Here is a 17773-nt window from a genome sequence, read left to right as displayed (position 1 = left end):
TTCAAGTATTTGAACCTCAGTAATCACACAACATGGCACGTTGCTGCAAAGTAGGCCAATAAGGGATTTCAACTATGAACTTGTGCAGCTCAAGGTGAACCGCTATCTCCTTCAGAAAGAAGTGTGTGCAACACAACCCCAGCAAAATATGGCATTAACACCATGTCCACAAACTATAAAATGCCTTTTTTTGTATCAACAGGTTTATTGTGGCTTAAATAAAACAACTTTACTTAAAAAAACAGAAAAATAGAAATATTTTAGAAAATTCAATTATTGTTTTATCTAAAATTGGTAATACATCATTGATGACAATTGTCTAATTTTCGGGAGAGAAAATTTTTTTACTTAAAAACATCCTGTATCTGAGAACAAGTTTATGTCATGTCACACTGCCACTACTTACATTTTGCCCATGTATGAAATTGTGCTCTTTCGTGGTACATGCGTGATATACCTAATTTGTAAGTGTTTTTTTGTGTTTACGGATGTCTCTTTGATTATAATATGGACTTTAACAAGAATAATGACAGTTTAGACTCTATAATGTAAAACTGAAATGCATCATTATTGTTTTACGTCAAGGATAGGCTTTGGCCTAATATTTAAAGCAGTAATTGTATTACAGGGCAAATATATTATATTAAATATACTATTAATAATATATTATCAAAAAAATTATATATATATATTGTAGAAAATGTATGTTTTAATATCTTATTATTCATTATGTTATAGCTTTATCTTTAGTGTGAAGTGAACTCATTTTGAACTCATCAGGACTTATTCTCCAGTGACCTTCACTTGTGCTTTGTAGTTGCAGCAGCAACTAGGACTTCTTTGTGCAAATCTAGGAGTTTCCAGAGACGCAATAAATATGTCATGGAGTACATTTCTACTATCTGGGTTGAACACCTTATCCTTGGGAAAGTGTTCAGATTCATGTTCTCATGTTTTCAAACTTTTCCATTGTTCTTGGGAGAATCTACGAGTAATTCGCATGTAACTTGTGTGTCAGTAGATCTTTACTTGAGAATCCAGATATATCTGCATTAATGTTTAATCTGTGCTCTAGAACTATTGTCAGGGAAATAAACTTCGAGTATTTTTAATCTGGTGGAATCCTTGTTTGCTTTACCACTCTCGACTACTGAACATGCATGTACGGAAAGAACTGAAAAGCGAAGATTTCTTTCCTACAATTTATATATATATATATATATATATATATATATATATATATATATATATATATATATATATATATATATATATATATATATATCTCATTAATTCTTCATGGTGTCATTGAGATGATCACATTGCATCCTGCCTCTTTCATCACCAAGTCACATTAAAAGTTGGAATTGTCTTTCTGGTTGGGAGTTTCTTGTCTGCTTTCATGTTTGATGTGACCCATGGTTAACTCCACTGGTTAAACTGTAACGTGTGAAGCTTTAAAGCTCAGAATTAAAGTATCTTATTTTAGCTGGCTTTGCCCTTGCAGAATGATCAGTGTAAAATACGACTTAATTTGGCTGACTTTTAGGAAAGCCTATATATTAGCCTGGCAAATTGCACAAATGCATAATTTAAAACCTCCTCATTACCGACTGCATAAAGAGATGACACATGGATTTAAATATAGCATAAAGCAAATAAATGAAGTGAGAGTTTTGAATCCTTTTAAACAAGATGGACCAGAGCGAAGAAGTAAAGTGTAATTAGAATGAACCAGCAGCAGAAAAGTTGCCACAGCATTAATGGGCACACATGTGCAGCAAGCACAGGACAGGTATAAATAGATGTGTGAATCAGCCTGTCTTTGACACAGTCTGTCAGTTTACTTTTGTTTTTGTTCTCAGTCCTTTGTTTTTTGTGCAGGTTGGCTGTGGAGGGCTCTGCCCCTTCACCTGTCTGTATTTGGAGTGGTGCACAGCTGCCTACACTTTAGTTAATTTGTTGCGTTCTATTTAAGCTCCCCTGTTTCTGTGCTCTGTGTCGCAGTGTGGTTCTCTGTTTGGTTCTTTTGACCTGTGTTGTTGTGTTGTTGTTTTTTTGGAGTTTTCTTCCCACTCGGAGTGGTCCCTTTTGTTAATTAAATAAATTTCCTCACTCCACTTCGTTTCTTCGTTTCCTGCCTTTGGGTCTTACGCTACCCCTTTGTGAGCCGCATGGGGCATCTGTTTTTCCAAGTACTGCTGAATGAGGACAGCTTTCATGCCATAAAGAACTAATGTACTGCAGTGTTTTGATAAGCCTGGCTGCAGAATGCATGTGACAGTACCAAGGAGGAAACACTTTTCATTATTGACTGCAAACAAACCAAATATAATATAACAGGACTGCTCCTGAAAGGAACACAGACATCACTGACAACTTAGCTTTTGCAACCAAATTTCTCTTTCTCTTGATATTTTTTTAAAACCCAGTCTGTTCTAATCTATTAAAATTAAAAAAATAATCCAATGCCATAGAAACCTTTTTTATTTTCAACAGATGAATGAGAATCATTATTATTAAGCGACGTTGCCGTTGGCAATTAGAATTCAAGCGAAAAGTCCATGTAAATGCACGTAAACACGCATTTCGGGGTTCCACGTTCAAAACATTCACGCGTAGCTACACATGACTGTTTTCAGGGGCTCTACATACAAAACACATGGCCATTGAACCTGAATTGCAAGTTAAACTATGTCAAACTTTGACCAATCAGGGACTCGGATCTGTTAGTGATATGTGGATGGCATCTCTTTTAATACATGGAAGTACCAAGAGTTTGAAAATTCATCATGAAGAAGAAATGAACGATTGCAGTTTGAGCCTCGATAGAATTATAAGACACCAAGTCTGTTATATATCGGAACAGAGCTGTAGAAGAAAAAACCTGGAGCAAAATTCACGAGATTTGTACCGCTTTGACATTTCGCACCAATCCTCTTCCATATTTAGGTGGTGGACATGCGTTAGTAAACAGTAGTAAAAAAAAAAAAAAGAAAGAAAAATGCCTTCCCTGGGTGGCTTGTGGGAACACCATGGGCGATATGCGCATTCCAGTATCCGCAAAACCTGCATTTTTCAAACAAATATTTTTCACTAATAAAACATTTTTAATAGTGCGAGTTCAATACAAAAATTTGAGGAATTTTATAACTTTGTAAAATCTTATTTGAGTGGCATTTAATTATGCTTGGACAATGTTATCTTTTTGGTAGTTAAAAATGTTTTTACTGAAAAGTATTTTAGCTGGACTAGTAGAACTCACAAAAAAAATTGGGACTTTTTAGATGACTGTCAGTGGCATTAGATATATGTCATGTTTTTAGCTTTCCATTTCAGCTAGGTCAATGTTGCTTTTAGACAATTAATACATCAATAATAAGCCACATTATACAACACTTATAATTTATATGACAAGCTGCCAAAAGGCCCTAATCAAAACTGTTTCCCTAATATAATGCAAAAACAACTCTGAAAAAAGAAAATTATTATAAGGTTGAATGAAAAAGTACAATTAAAAGTTCAAGGAGTTAACAAAACTTCACTAAACTAATCCATTCAAACAGATCTTTCCATTTAATTAAGGGCATAATGAATGAGCTGCACCCAATGGCTAGCTGTCAATTTGACTTACATTTGACCACAGGTCTGGCAGCACAAATGGGAACTACACAATATAAAACAAACAGTCTTCAAATGGTAAAGCACAATATCTGCTAGCTGCTCACAAGCTGAATCTAAAGAGTGAGTCGTCCAGAATCATGGCTAAAGAGGTCGTTTAATGTATTCCTTTATTCTAGAGTGCACTCAGAAGAAGAAGTGTTTTTACACCCAGAACATGGTTTGAAATACTCACTTATTACCATTGTGGTTTCAGCATTTGCCTTACGACACATTCAAACATTTTAGCAGATACTGTTACTCTTAATGATGACTTAGCTTTATAATTTGTTTTGTACGTGTCAAATATTTTCTTATCAACAAATGTCTTGCAAAACTATCTGCAGTGGTTTTTGTCCATTTTTAAAGGATTCTTCAGCTGCTTTTTTTGTTGACAACAGATATGACGTCATCAATTTCACAAAGTTAAAATCTAAATGATATGAGCGTTTTGCGATGATCATTTATGAGTCCGCTGTCTTCTAAAGATGAAAACATTGATGGTTTATTAAAAAACCATGTGTTTAAATACATTTTTTGGCAAATATTGTTCCGACACAATGCATTGTGGTCTATGTAGTGCACTATGTAGTGAGTAGTGAAGGAATTTGGACACAACCACAGTCAGCCACTGCAACAAGTTAGCCGCATTAGCAATGAAGGACATTTTTGTTCACAAAAAAGACACTAAGGTTTTAAACTGCGATTTATGCCGTAATATTTTTTTAAAGTTGCCAAAAAAAACTGGGGGCAACAGAGAATAACAGCAGGTGTCGAAATGACAAGTATGTTTCTTACCTGATCCCAGGGACAGATGATTCCTCCAGAAAACATAAAAAGATAACCCATGGCAACCAAGCAGCCCCAGATGACCAGGGAAAAAACACGTAAAAGCTTCTTGAAGATGGACTCAATGCAGACAAGGACAAACACCGCCAGGAATATCGCCAGTGCTGTGGGTACAGTGATTACAAAGGCCACGTGGTCTGCAACATTCTGTAGAAAAAACAAAAAGAAGAAAAGGAAGAAAAAAAGGACATTAGCAGAGAACAGCTAAAAGGCATATTTAAATGATCTTTTATTGTGGATTCATTTGACTTTTCAAACTAAAAAAAACATTGTAATTGGTGCTGATATTTTAAATATAAAACTGTCAAGGCACAAAAGAAAAATATATACTATTGAGACATTTTATGGGGAGAGGAAGACACAAAAATAATGGTCTCTGCTTTCTTTTCTGGCAAGATGATGTCACATCCATAATAGATTTGCCAGCGCCTGTCTGAAACTCGCTTAGATTCAGAACATCAGATACCATTTTCAAGAGATTTATCAAAGGAGACAGAAAAGAATAGAACAAGTGAGATGAGATGTTTGTTGAATAAGCTCTTTTCATTTAATCAGTTTTGTGTCACTGTTCCAATAGAAAACGGATAAAAGTGAAGACACATTTCCGTCTTTAGGCCTGGAAATAAGGGGATCTTTACCTATGAGACAAACATATGAAAGATTATATATTCATTTTGTTCAATTTTAGCTTTTAAGTTCCAGTTTCCATGACAAAAAGCTATGTTTCTGTTATTGACAGCTTATGAAACAATATTTTAAATACTTTGACACATGATTTTGCACTTATTGCGATCATTTACCATGAAAATATGTCTGCCAATTAATTAATAATTTTGGAATTACTGTGAATACTCGTTGATATTTTTTGGGGAAACACACATCTCTCTAAAATAACAGTATTTTAGACAATGCAATACTAACAAAGATAAAAAAATAAATAAAGAGATGGTTGCATTCAACCAGGATTTGACCAGCTTGCTCCCTCATTTCTACATCTGTCCCTACCCTCCACCTAGTCCACATCTTTTTCTCATCCACAGCCAATGCACTGGGACATGTGAGGATGTATGTGGCTGCAGAATGCCACACAGGGTTGTCTTGCCCAGAGCAGAGCTTCAAAACAGCCCAGGATTTAGGTCAGCTAACCAGTAGGATGGAGGGATGGATGAACACAAATGAATTCCACAAAAAGAAGTGTAGGAGTGAAGGGCAGCATTTCAGGAAGGAAGAGTATGCATCTCACATGTGGTAACATTTTATTTCTGTTTCTTCATGGGTTGTAGAGCATTTATTTCTTTAAAGCTGTCTCTTGATTTAAAACAAATATAATTTCTAAGCTTCCCCAGATAGGAGTCTGGAGTTGAGAGTTTGGTCAATACTAAGATCTCAGATTCAGGAGGGATGCTGTGAGTTTCGCCTTAGCCACTGAGAACTGCACCAGCTATTTTACCTTTCCACGAATCCTCGAGGGATAGTCCAGATGTGTCCACTTGGAAAAGGATGCAACCCCTAAGATATAGTGTGGACTCTGCAGGTTTTTTTTAAGCAACTTTGTTCATTACCTTTATGGAAGGAATCTTGAGTTGCAGCCAAGTACAGGAGGGATGTCACTATAGGAGTTTTGCAGATGATGGAATTCTTTTGGTTTTATCAACCCATAATCTTTAGCTTTCTCTGGAACTCTGTGCTCTCAGCAGCTGTGTGAATCAGCACTGCACAGTCTCAGGCTGTGGTCCTTGGAATACGTTATTTACCCAGGTGAGGCAGCTTAAGTTCTGTTTCTTTTTTTAACCAGGAATTGGTTGGAGTTATATGTTGGGGCACATTTGGACATCTTCCATGAATGACATAAATACCCTGGAGTGATCATCTCTGGATTGATTAAATGGCAAAAATAAGGTCTTAATTGGGTCAGGCACTCACATCTGAGTTCACATGCACACCTTAACAACATTCCAAAGCTGGTTGGTTAGGTGGGACAAAGTTTTTTTTTTTTTTTTTATTCTATAACATGTCCACCCACCTGCCAATCAAAGTTTATTTTTAGAGCATGGCAGTGTGGAGAAAATTGTTCCCTTTCGAACCAGCCTCCAGTGGTCATTTGAAGAAGTGCAGCTTTAAATACATGACTTTTTTTTATCTAAATCCAGGGGAACTTGATGCCACTGATGCAGCTTCCTGGTGAGGTGTTACAAGCACACCCCTTGGAAAAACTCTCTCAGCTGGCATCGGAATAGCTTGGCATTCTCCCAAAAAAAGCTGAAAGAGGAATCGAGGGGCAGGAAGGTCAGAGCATCCTTACTGAAACTGCTACGACCCTTGTCCTAAACCTGGATTAACAGATGTTTTCTTTGATGCAACTAAATGATATATTTTGGAAAAAATAGGGGGAAAGTTGTTATATTAAATTATGTGCAAAATGAAACAATAATGAAATCTTTATCCTGAAAGGGAAAAAAAGAAGAAAAAAGAATGGATTTAAAACATGAAAAAAGCCCATCTGGAGACTAAGTTTCCAAATTCCCTTCCTGTTATTGAGTGTTTAATGAAATAGCTGAAGAGATGAGTCAATAGAACAGTTCAATTCTAACTGTTGGCCTCATAAGTCTCTTTGGAACTGATTAGCAGTTTAAATGTAACATTGACTCAATAATAAGAAAGAGGTGTGGTTGATTGTGTGATTGCATAAGGTCATATGCAATCACACAATTGCACATTTAATTATGAAGAGTTTGGGACTCCATAGTAAAGGGACTTTTTTTGTTGTTGTTGCTTTGTTTACTGTCAGTTGTGTCTAAATCCAAGAGATGCTCTCCTTTTCCTTTTTTTTTTTTTTTAAGAAAGAGCTGTAGCAATCATAACGCTGTTCTTTTCCAAAATGCTCACAGGGGCCCTTGTTTTTTTGGTAATGACAATGAATTACAGGCATTTTTTTTTCCTTTCTTTTTTTTGCTCCACCTCTTTCTCCTTCTCCCCTGCTCCACGTTGCACCTTGGGCTGGTCTGACAAAGAGCTACACTGTCTGCTCAGCAGCCAGTATCAATTAATTGTGCTGTAACGTGATGATCTTCTAAATTTAGCTGATAAGTGAAGGGGTATGAGGTATCCACAGTCTACCCTGTCACATTTAGAGGTGAATGTAGGAAATAAATCATTCCTCTGAATAAAAGGCAAAATGTGGAATTCTAAAAGTGAGTTGTTTTGATAGATCACATCCTATTTAAGCAGTTTCCCGTCAAAAGTCAGTAGACAGGTTTATTGGGAGAAAAATAAATTCACAAAACAATATTTACAAAATTAATCATGCTTCATCTTTAATAGGTTTTATGTTACAGCTATTTTTGGCGCTCAGACCACATAAATAACTTATCTATCATGTTTGCATACATGAAGGACAATTTTTAATCAGTAATTCACTTTAAATTACTGTGGTTTCTATGATAGCCCATAGTTAGAGTTTGCTGTGTATAATCCTACTTTGGTGGATTATTTGTGAGATTAAATGTTAGCCCTTTGTGTCTCTGCATGTGTTTGGATTTATTCATTTGTATTGGTTGACTCAGCCAAAACAAGCTATTTTTCTAATATGATCAGGAAATGTGTTATATTGCACAGTGATTATTAAGTGAGACAATTAACAAGCTGGGTACTTAGTAAATTAAAAACAAAAAATGAAAGGTAGTTTTGACGTTTCAATTTATATTTTCCTACGTCTTACTCTCACTATTTTGGATTTATAAGGATTTTAAAACAAAGCAAAACCTGTCAGAACAGTGACAGCAAAACAGATCCGCCCTGTTTGTCAGTCAACCAGCAGCAAAAGCAAGAACTAAACCACTCATCTCTTGCTGCCACTTTTATCTCAGCGTTTCCTTCATGTTAGGGCAACTGCACACTTCGTACGTCTGCATATGGATGCATACATTTTCCAGTCAATGTGTGCAGAGAAGTTTATATGCGGCCAACAAGTTTTTTATCTTAGAAATTATTCCTACTTTTGATGGAGAATGTGTGTCCAACTACTTATTTTATAGTTAATGAATAAAAATAGGTTTTCTACCGCTGATAGTTCAAACTCTGAAATGCAAAATGCAATATTTAGCAACAAGAGAGGAGAAAAAAACATTTTTGTGTTCATTTCTAAATAATTAATGTGTAAGATTAAATGTTTGTGTGTGTTTCTGTATGTTGTGAATGAGCAGCTTACCAGCCCTGAAGCAAAGAACACAGTCAGCAGAGCCAGGCAGGCTCCCATCACAATGAGGAGCAGAAACACAATGAGAGGATGCTGCTGGCTCATACAGTAGTAGGATTCATAGAGCCAGTCCGGGGACCTGCTCCGTTTCTCTCTACCACCTCCTCCTTTATCCACTTCACCAGTCTCTCCTGTCCGATCAAGGAGGTAGCGCTTCCTCCTTATTGCCTCTTGCCACATGGACCTTGGAGCAGTGAGTAAAGAAAAGGAGGGAGGGAAACCAGAAGAGGAAGAGGAGGGGATCCCTGCTGAGGTATTAACAGTTTCCATCACAGAAGAGGAGCAGTTGTTGCTCTGTGCTGTTCCTCTGTTGTTGCTCCTGCTGGAGACTGTGGACTGAGAGCTCCTCAGCTCCAGGTTGTTCTTGGGGTCCTCCTCTCTTAAGTCCTTTAGGTGGAAACAACTGAAAGCTGAGTCTGAGTCAGAGGCAATGTGCGCTGACCGGAGAGGTGGCAGGAACGCACCAAGGGTGGAGCGCAGCATCCTCCTCTTTCTTCCCCTGCCAACATGTTGGGGTGGAAAATGAAGGGAAGCACAGACACTGAGTGCTCTTTAGACTGAGAGAGAGAAAAAATGGGAGGGAAGTAAAGGGAAATGGGAGGGGGAGAGAGGGCCAAGGGGGAGGGGAGGGAGGAGAAGAAGAAGGAGGTGCAGCAGGGAGAAATCATTCTGGAAAAAAAAATGAGAAAAACAGGGCAACATTTAAAATATTTACATTTAAAAAAAAATGGTGTAGCTGTGATGCACTAATCCATCGAATGGCTCAGAGGATGGGACCAAATTTAAATTTGGCAGCTCAGTCCCAAATGTAATGTCTGTTTGCAGATTTGGAGCTCATGTCTCACTCACTCTGGAAATGGAGACATAAATCATAAATCCATCTCAGCACATTACGAGTAATTAGATACTAAATGTACATGTTTCAAGTATCAAAATAAGGCACTTTGATCATTTTTTTACATTACTTCTTCACGGTTCCTCACGAAGATGCAGCATATGAATTAAAAAAAAAGCTTGAAAATTGAATTTGAACCGAATGAGCTGAGGCATAATGATGGAGTAGCTTTTGCTTTGTGTTTTTGTTGTTTTGAACATTGTTCTTGTGAGTTTTTTCTGATGATGGACATGTACAAAGAAAATTCAGCTTAGAATTGGATTTCTTTTTTCAAATTGTTGTGAGTCAGGAGCAGATGAAAAAATGCAGTTGGAAAAGCTTGTAGCTGCGATGTGGAAACCACAATCAGCAGGCCACAAGCTCCCTGCTCCATCTACTTTGTTTTCCTCATATTAATTAGGAAAATGTCTGGAGCTCCAATTTTGCTCGCCAGTTTTGCTTCACTGGAAATGTTTGGTTGGGGTTGTGAGGGGCTGTAAGCTTGCAGTAAAGAGATGAATGTTGGGAAATGGGTGAAGGCTTACTCCAACAGTCCCACCCACAATTAAAAGGCGAATTTCTAATGAACTTAGGGGCGGACTTACCATTGATCAAACATAGACAATCACCTGGAGCCCCCAACACCCAAAACTGAACACCTAAAAAGTTTAAAAAGTCTCTTAAATAAATTTTACTGTCATTATTATATAACTTTCTTTAAAAAAACAGCCCCAATGAAATGGCAAAAGAAGGATCATGTGAAAGGATTTCTTCCTCCCCCGTCCCTCTGCTCCAATGGAATATTCCAGACAACAGCAAGTTAACCAGCAGACAATTTATTGTTGCCAGATCGGGGGGGTTTCTGACCAATTGAGTGGTTTTGTAGGGTTGGGTTGATAAAAATTGATTAATCATTCTGAATTGATCCAAGCTTTATAAATCAATCATCGATCCATAAAAGTAGGGATCATTCTTTTATGCCTTTCCTTTACTGATGACCTAGTGCTACTCTCATGAGATTTGATAAGATCAAGCTTTTAAAACAATCGTATAATTTCTTTAATATTTAAACGTGATTTCAATATTTAAATGCTTGTCAAAATATTTGGATTCTTTACATACAGCCTGTCTACTAGTGGACTGATGAAGTCATTTGACGTTTTTCCCTAAGGATTTTTTTTACAAAACAAGGTTATTAAGACCTCTGCAGAAGGCCCCTTTTTTTTTTTTGCCTGTGGCCCCCAAACTGTAAGTCCGCCACTGAATAAACTCCTGCTGCTCTGCAGAAACTATGTCCACTGGGAATGCTTTAACAACAGATAAAAACATGGTCGGAGTGGGACTTTAAGCATCAGTTGACAACACAACTGTTTGGCGAGCCATCAATTGTTGCTGAAATGTAATCTTACACTATTCTTGGTATTAAAGAATTTGCACCACCTTCCATATACTGTATATTCACCTATTTGAATATTTATTCTACTGTAGAGCTGTGAGCTGGACTCTGAGTCCTGCTCCCATTCCTTTTTGCAAACCACTACCACACACACACGGTATGCACCTCTATACAGTCTTTCACCCCACTCTTCCTTTTCATTCCTTCCCCCTCCTGCTTTGCACTGGTGAGCTCATTCCATCTGGACTTGCTTCTACTGTTTTGCTGTCTTTCTTCTGCAGCATCGTTGTATGAACGGTTAAGTTGAGCTACAAGGCCACTTTCTTAGATAAGTGTCCCCCATACTTTCCAAATGGCACAGGCAGAGGAGGGTCTGATTATTGATTAAAGCAAGTAAAGCTTTGCTTTGGCAGGTGGGGATGGGGCTTCTTTTAGCTTGACAGAACAGGATTTTTGCCAGTTGGCATATCAAGTAAAAACACAGTTGACAATTCAGCTTGAGGCAAATTTGCTGACAATTGGACAGATCAATGATCTTTGTATAGGCTCTTTCCCAAGAGCTGATATATATATGTTTGTATATATATATATATATATGTTTGTATATATATATAGGTTTTTTTTCTGCTTCATTATGTTGCCTACTCTTATAATTCTAAGTTAACAAAAACTGCAGAATGTGTTTAGCTAAAAATAATTATCCTGCAGCTTGCTTGCTGCTCTGACCCGTGTCTGCAAAACCGTTTTTTTTCTGCACTATGCACAGCCCTGTTTAAAGCCCGCTTATCTGCTTTCACTGAATACTGCAGGTGGACAAAAACTGAAGCTTTGATTCTCCAAACATCTCATTTTCACAGCCTGCTCAGTTCAAACAGAAAACCCCAGCTTAGTTCATTCAGTATCTAACTGTAGGAATGAACTAAGGTTTAAAAAAAATGTCCCTGTGAGGCTTACTACAGGGTCTTATTAGAGAAGTTTGAATACCACATTAAGACAAACTAAAGATCCTATACCTCAGCTTTTGCCATGTTGCACCATTTTACCTGCAGCCAGGAAAGAAAAGCACTGGTTTCAGGGATGGGGATATTAAGTTATTTCCTTATGCATGTAGGCAAGTGTGTTGTGAAAAAAATGTTACTGTCAATAAAAACTGTGTTTTTGTTGACAGTAACAAACACAAGAACATGTGTTTTTAACATGTTCTTGTGGTATTTTTTTGATGAAGGAGGGCATATATTAAGTGAATTAAGCTTAAAATGACATTTGTGAGTATTTTTTTATTCAAATCGTAAAACAGGAGCAGACAGAAATCTGCTATTTAAAAAAGATTGTATTTTTATGTCTAAAACACAACGGCAGACAACTATATCCATCAACGTCTTTTGTTTTTCCCGTCCTCGTCCAGCTGGTTTCTGGCTCGAAACTGTACAGCTAGATAGTTCAGATATTGCTCACCGTTTTTGTTGCACCGCTAATGTTAGCATGGGGTTATGAGGAGCTGTGAGGTAGTGGGAGAGCGTGTCAACAAATGGATGACAGGAAGTACGGGTGGGCTTACTCCATACCAACAGTCCCGCCCACAACTCAGAGCTGAATTTCTGAAGAACTACTACTGTTCTGCAGAAACTATGTCACAGAAAATGACACAGGTTTTTAAAATTTTGGCAAAAAAATGGCACAATCATAATTAAAAGACCAATGAGAACGCTTTTACAATAGATCAAAAGAAGATCAGAGTAGGACTTTAACAGGACCATACAACTTTTTGGCTGTCAGAAATATGTTGCTTTAAATAACTTCTTTTTTATATATTTTTTCACCATCTTCAAAAAATATAAAAATTACCAGAAAAGTAATAAAAGATTAGAGGTTTTATACAGCGCCAAAAACATGTTCCCATACTTCCAACTACAAAAAAGAAAAGGCCTGTGGCCTGAAACCTAATCAGGTGTTTTAGAAATACCACAAAGCCATCAACCATCCAACTGCATCTATTCTATTCTACTTTATTTTTATTTGCAGTACTGTGTAAATGTGCATGGACAAATAAGAAAAAGCAGTTGTGATATCCTCTCTGCTGCCTCCATGAGCCTCTGGAGAACTGTTTTCTCTGCCTGGCTGGTGTCATCATACCAGACTGTGAGGAGACATGATGCTATAGGCGAGATAGCTCTCTGCAAGCTTACTGTTGGCTTCTTTCAGGAGAAGAAGGCTAATTCCAGCCTTCCGGCTCAAACAGAGCAAGAAACCTATGGGTTTTAGTCACAATATTAACAGTGGCTTGTCTCTATATTAATACAGGAATGAGAAGTCACAAGTAAGAGGTTTTATTCTTGAAATCTATTCCAACCCGTCCAGTTTTCTTTACATTTTTTCATACAGGGCGGATTGTTGCTGATTGGATCTGCACTTCATGTCATATCCCCACCTTAAAATGATGGTAAGTGAAATGACATGATGTATGGGTTTTCAAGTATATTAAATAATTTTGTATTGTGGCTACTTTCTAATAATGCGCCTTTAATTCTTGTTTTTTATCAAGTTAGTTTTAAAGAGGTGGATCAAAAATATGATCTCCAGCAAAGCAGGAAAATACATAAAGATCACAATTCCTTCCTCGCAATGAGACAAACCTCTGAGCACTAAACAGCTGATCCTTAAGTGTTTGTTCTTCTTTTTTGCACTAGAATTTTCAGTTTTGTTAGCACAACTTAAGGAAAATTATCATCATTCATGTAAGGGTACAGTTATAAGGTATAAGGAAAAATTGTGAAGTCAAGTTAAGTAACTCCCAAGCTTTGAGGTTTAGTTTAAAAAAAAAAAAATTAAATAAAACACAATGCACACAATCAGGGCAACAGTTTTTCTGAGGATTTCAGCTGTATCTAAGGCAAAACTATAGTCACACAGATTTAATTCAAAAGGGGCCAACGTCAGCTTTTGATGTTTGGTTTTTATTTTTTTACTTTGTTTTGTTTTTATTTCGAAGCTCTTGTACTTGTGGAATAATTGGTCTTCCTGCTGAGTTCTGTTCACATGCTCTTAATCTCTACAAGCATAAAGTCAATGGAGTAGTACTTGAAGTTATTTATTTTACTTATATATATATAGATATATATCTATATATCTATATATATATTTATGGTTGTTTTTCTTGCAATATTCTGTTATTATCTGTGCACAGAAATGTTCTATTTAACTGCAGAGATTCAGACAGGAGAACATTCATTTCAGTGCCTCCTTTCCTTTCAAGTAAAGAAGTTCATTCATTTGCATCTGTAAAACGTGCATTTATCCTTGCATTGCTTATTTACTTTTTCTGAAATGCAGCATTTGTGCAGCATGTTTCAGTTTATCTGTTTGCAGAGTGGAGTTGCTCTACTTTCAGCTTCTGTTTCATTTCTAAACACAGTCCTCCTCACCTTCAGGGGAAGGCAAAAAGACACAATTAATGCACTTGTGTGCATTGTCAGGCAGACATTCTCAACACTTTTGCTTCCAGTGCACATGCTCATGAAAACTTCCTAAGTGCAGACGATAGCAAATGTTCTGGGAACCTTCGGGACAGACACGGAGAATGTTACCAATAATAGTAGATACAAATCTTTTTAAGCAAATGAGCAAAGGTTCTGCAGACATTTGCAGAGAAAAATGTCAGGGATATCTGGGCATCTTGATCCACTTGATTTTAAAGTCTCACTATGATCATCTTTCGATCTGTTGTAATAGCGTCCCAATTGGTTTTTTAATTATGATTACCGTATTTTTCCGGACTATAAGTCGCTCCGGAGTATAAGTCGCACCAGCCCAAAAATGCATTATAAAGTAGAAAAAAACACAGATAAGTCGCACTGGACTATAAGTCGCATTTTGACGGGAAATTTATTTGACATAATCTGAGACCAAGAACTAATAACTTGCACAACCTCATATGACACAATCATAGCAGACTGTTTATCTCATAATTTCACAGTAATTCTTTCTCATACTTATTTATTTATTCCTTTAATGAAGCATCATTAGCCAACTAATATTCTGTTTTCCTCCTGTATTTGTAGAAACAGTTGTCATTTTTATTGCATTTCTGAATAAATGAAATCATTGGAAAATAGAATATTATGTTGTTAGCCTTCACGATCTTACTGTAAAAAAAAGTTTGCTGATTCTCTGAGTCACTTAACAGACTCTTAACACTCAACATACCTCATACATCAAATTGACCCAGGAACATCATCTCTGTTCCTCACAAATGAACATAACAGGAGGGTTAACAATGGATTTATTTCAATTTAGTTCTAATATAAGTCGCTGCGGAGTATAAGTCGCACCCCTTGCCAAACTATGAAAAAAAGGGCGACTTATAGTCCGGAAAATACGGTATACTGTTTCACCTCTGAGTTGTTGGCAGGGCTGTTGGTGTGGAAGACCACTCCCACTGCTAGCTTACAGCCCCTCACAACCTCAAACCAGCATAACTATTTGGCTGGGTAGCTCGGTCCAGGGTTTGATTCCCAGAGCGGAATAAACAATTGTACCACATCAATGGCGAGCAATTAACATACCAGTGCTAACCAGCATGAATGTGCATGAATGATGGTCAGAGGGACCGTAGGCACGCCTCTACCATCACCAAATATGAATGAAGAGTGAATGAAAAATGGACACAATAGAAGCGCTTTGAGCGTCTGGAAAAGCTCAGATAAATCCAATCCATTATTATTATTAAAACTGGTACAACAAAAACGTAAATAACTGTTGGATCTATGCAGCCGAGCCAGATACCAGCTCAGATGAGGAAATCTAAGACACGTTTAGATCTAATCATCTACAAGTGTGTGCGTCAGAATGGAGCGGAGCAGGGAGCTTGTGGCCAGTCGATTGTGGCTTCTACATCACAGCCACAAATTTTTTTCCAACAGCAGTTTTTTTTCTGCTCCTGATTCACAACTATTTGAATAAACACAGAAATAAAGAAACAAGATAAAGAAATGTTCAAAAAGGGAATGTTAAGCTTTTTTTTTTTCTTTTTTGTCCTCTGTCATGAGGAATAATGCAACAGGAACATGTTAAATACAACAAAAATATCATTTTCATTGGAGTTGGTCTTTAAAGCTGGTTGGACCTCCATGATGGCAATACGCAACAAATAAAATGAATGACACAAAATACTATCTGTGTATCTAAGTGAAAGTCATCCTTGTTACCATAACCCTTGTGCTAACCTAGGGACTTCAACATTGGGAGTTGGGTCATCTAGTCCATGGATTACATGAAATCTTTCCACCTTTATCCACCTTTGTCATGGTAGGGAAAACACCTCAATGGTCATCTTGACCCCATAGGATAGCTCAAGGGTTAATCCACACAAGAATTCAACAAATTTTCAAAAATATATATTTTAAAACACTTTATGTTTAAAGTGGGGGTGGCTGTGGCTCAGGTGGCTGAGCAGGTCGGTCAACCCGCTCCCCCTAGTCGACCGCCTTTGTGTCCTTGGGCAAGATACTTTACTCCAGTGTGGCTCCACTGATCTGTGAATGCGTAGGATGGTCAGAGGGGCTGTAGGCGCGTACTGGCGTCTACGCCTGTGTCAGTCTACCCCAGGGCAGCTGTGGCCTATTGGTAGTTTACCATCACCGAGTGTGAATGACGAATAGATATGCATTGTAAGCGCTTCGAGTGTCTGGGAAAAAGTGCGGAAAAATACAATCCATAATAATTATAATAGTATTTTTATTATTATCATTTTTGTTAAAGAATGCTCAGAGCAACACATTTCTTCACAAAACAACAGAAACAAGACTTGCTTTAAAAAAAAAGGATAAAAGTGTTTCTTGAATCCAATGTCTTTGTTAAAATTTTCCTATACAACACATCAAACTTACTACACAAAAAATCTCTAAAAATGTCACTTTTGGAACAATTCTAACGGACTTTCAAGGACAATGTTTCCACAGAAGCTTAAGGAAACTGATTTTTAATTATTTGTGCAGCTGTTCTGCCCATAATATTGTATTCACATTAGTATCTGGTTTGATGCAAACACTCGAATCCCTATGGAAGAGTTCTTCTGTTTGTTGTACACTCATTGGCTTTTTTGCCGCTGTTGTCTTTAAACGGGTTAGAGCTGGGTAAGGCACTTTTTCTCTATTTGCTAGGCTATTCTGAGCTTCTCAAAGATAGATTTTATGATGGGACACAATGTGCCTAAACTTTTAGCAAATGACAGCTTGATCCCAATTAAAGCAGCTGCAGTTGGAATTAAACCAGGCAACGCAGCTTTATTAGGCACATTTAATCATTTTTTGGCACAACATAGAGCTGCAGACAGACCTGCTGGATGAACACAGCTGGGCATATTTGATGCAGTGCCGTAGCTAAGGAATTCAGGGCCCAAAGATGAAACTTAAAAATATATATTTTTGGTCAATTTTATATATGATTTAAGGAGCAAATCAGATTTGGAAGGGACGGCAGCTGTAGGAGCAGGGCTGTAAGGTAAGGGGGAAACTACCCCCCCACAACCCCCCATTGATTCACCTACTGTTTGCCACTGTTACACCATAATCAGCATTTTCTGTTGGACTCCTGGCTAATTATGGGGACACTCCCACGTACATTGGCAGAAAATATGCAGAAATAAATGATTTGAAGGCTTCCTGCATTTGGCACAGAAAGTCGGTCAAGGTTTAATAATGGTTTTTCACAGCCGTGCATAATCTTTCTCTGAACTCTAACG

General features: G+C 37.4%; 1 protein-coding gene across 2 annotated transcripts in view; it reads right to left on the bottom strand.

The window, feature by feature from the left end:
* The window catches only part of adcy2a (adenylate cyclase 2a), a 75382-nt gene extending 66051 nt beyond the window's left edge, over positions 1–9331 (bottom strand). For both annotated transcript variants that reach the window (XM_023964242.2, XM_078933484.1), the window contains exons 1-2: positions 8717–9331; positions 4459–4656 (exon numbers count right to left, since the gene is read on the bottom strand). In XM_023964242.2, the coding sequence (XP_023820010.1) occupies positions 4459–4656; positions 8717–9247 (729 nt within the window). In that variant the 5' untranslated portion in view covers positions 9248–9331. The remainder of the gene's footprint in view (positions 1–4458; positions 4657–8716) is intronic.
* Positions 9332–17773: the final 8442 nt, after the last annotated feature.

This window comes from Oryzias latipes, chromosome 16 (assembly GCF_053564925.1).
Source record: "Oryzias latipes strain Hd-rR chromosome 16, Olatipes_Hd-rR_3.1".
Classification (NCBI taxonomy): Eukaryota; Metazoa; Chordata; class Actinopteri; order Beloniformes; family Adrianichthyidae; genus Oryzias; species Oryzias latipes.
Note: the sequence above shows the minus strand (reverse complement) of the source record. Positions and strands in the feature narration are given on the sequence as shown.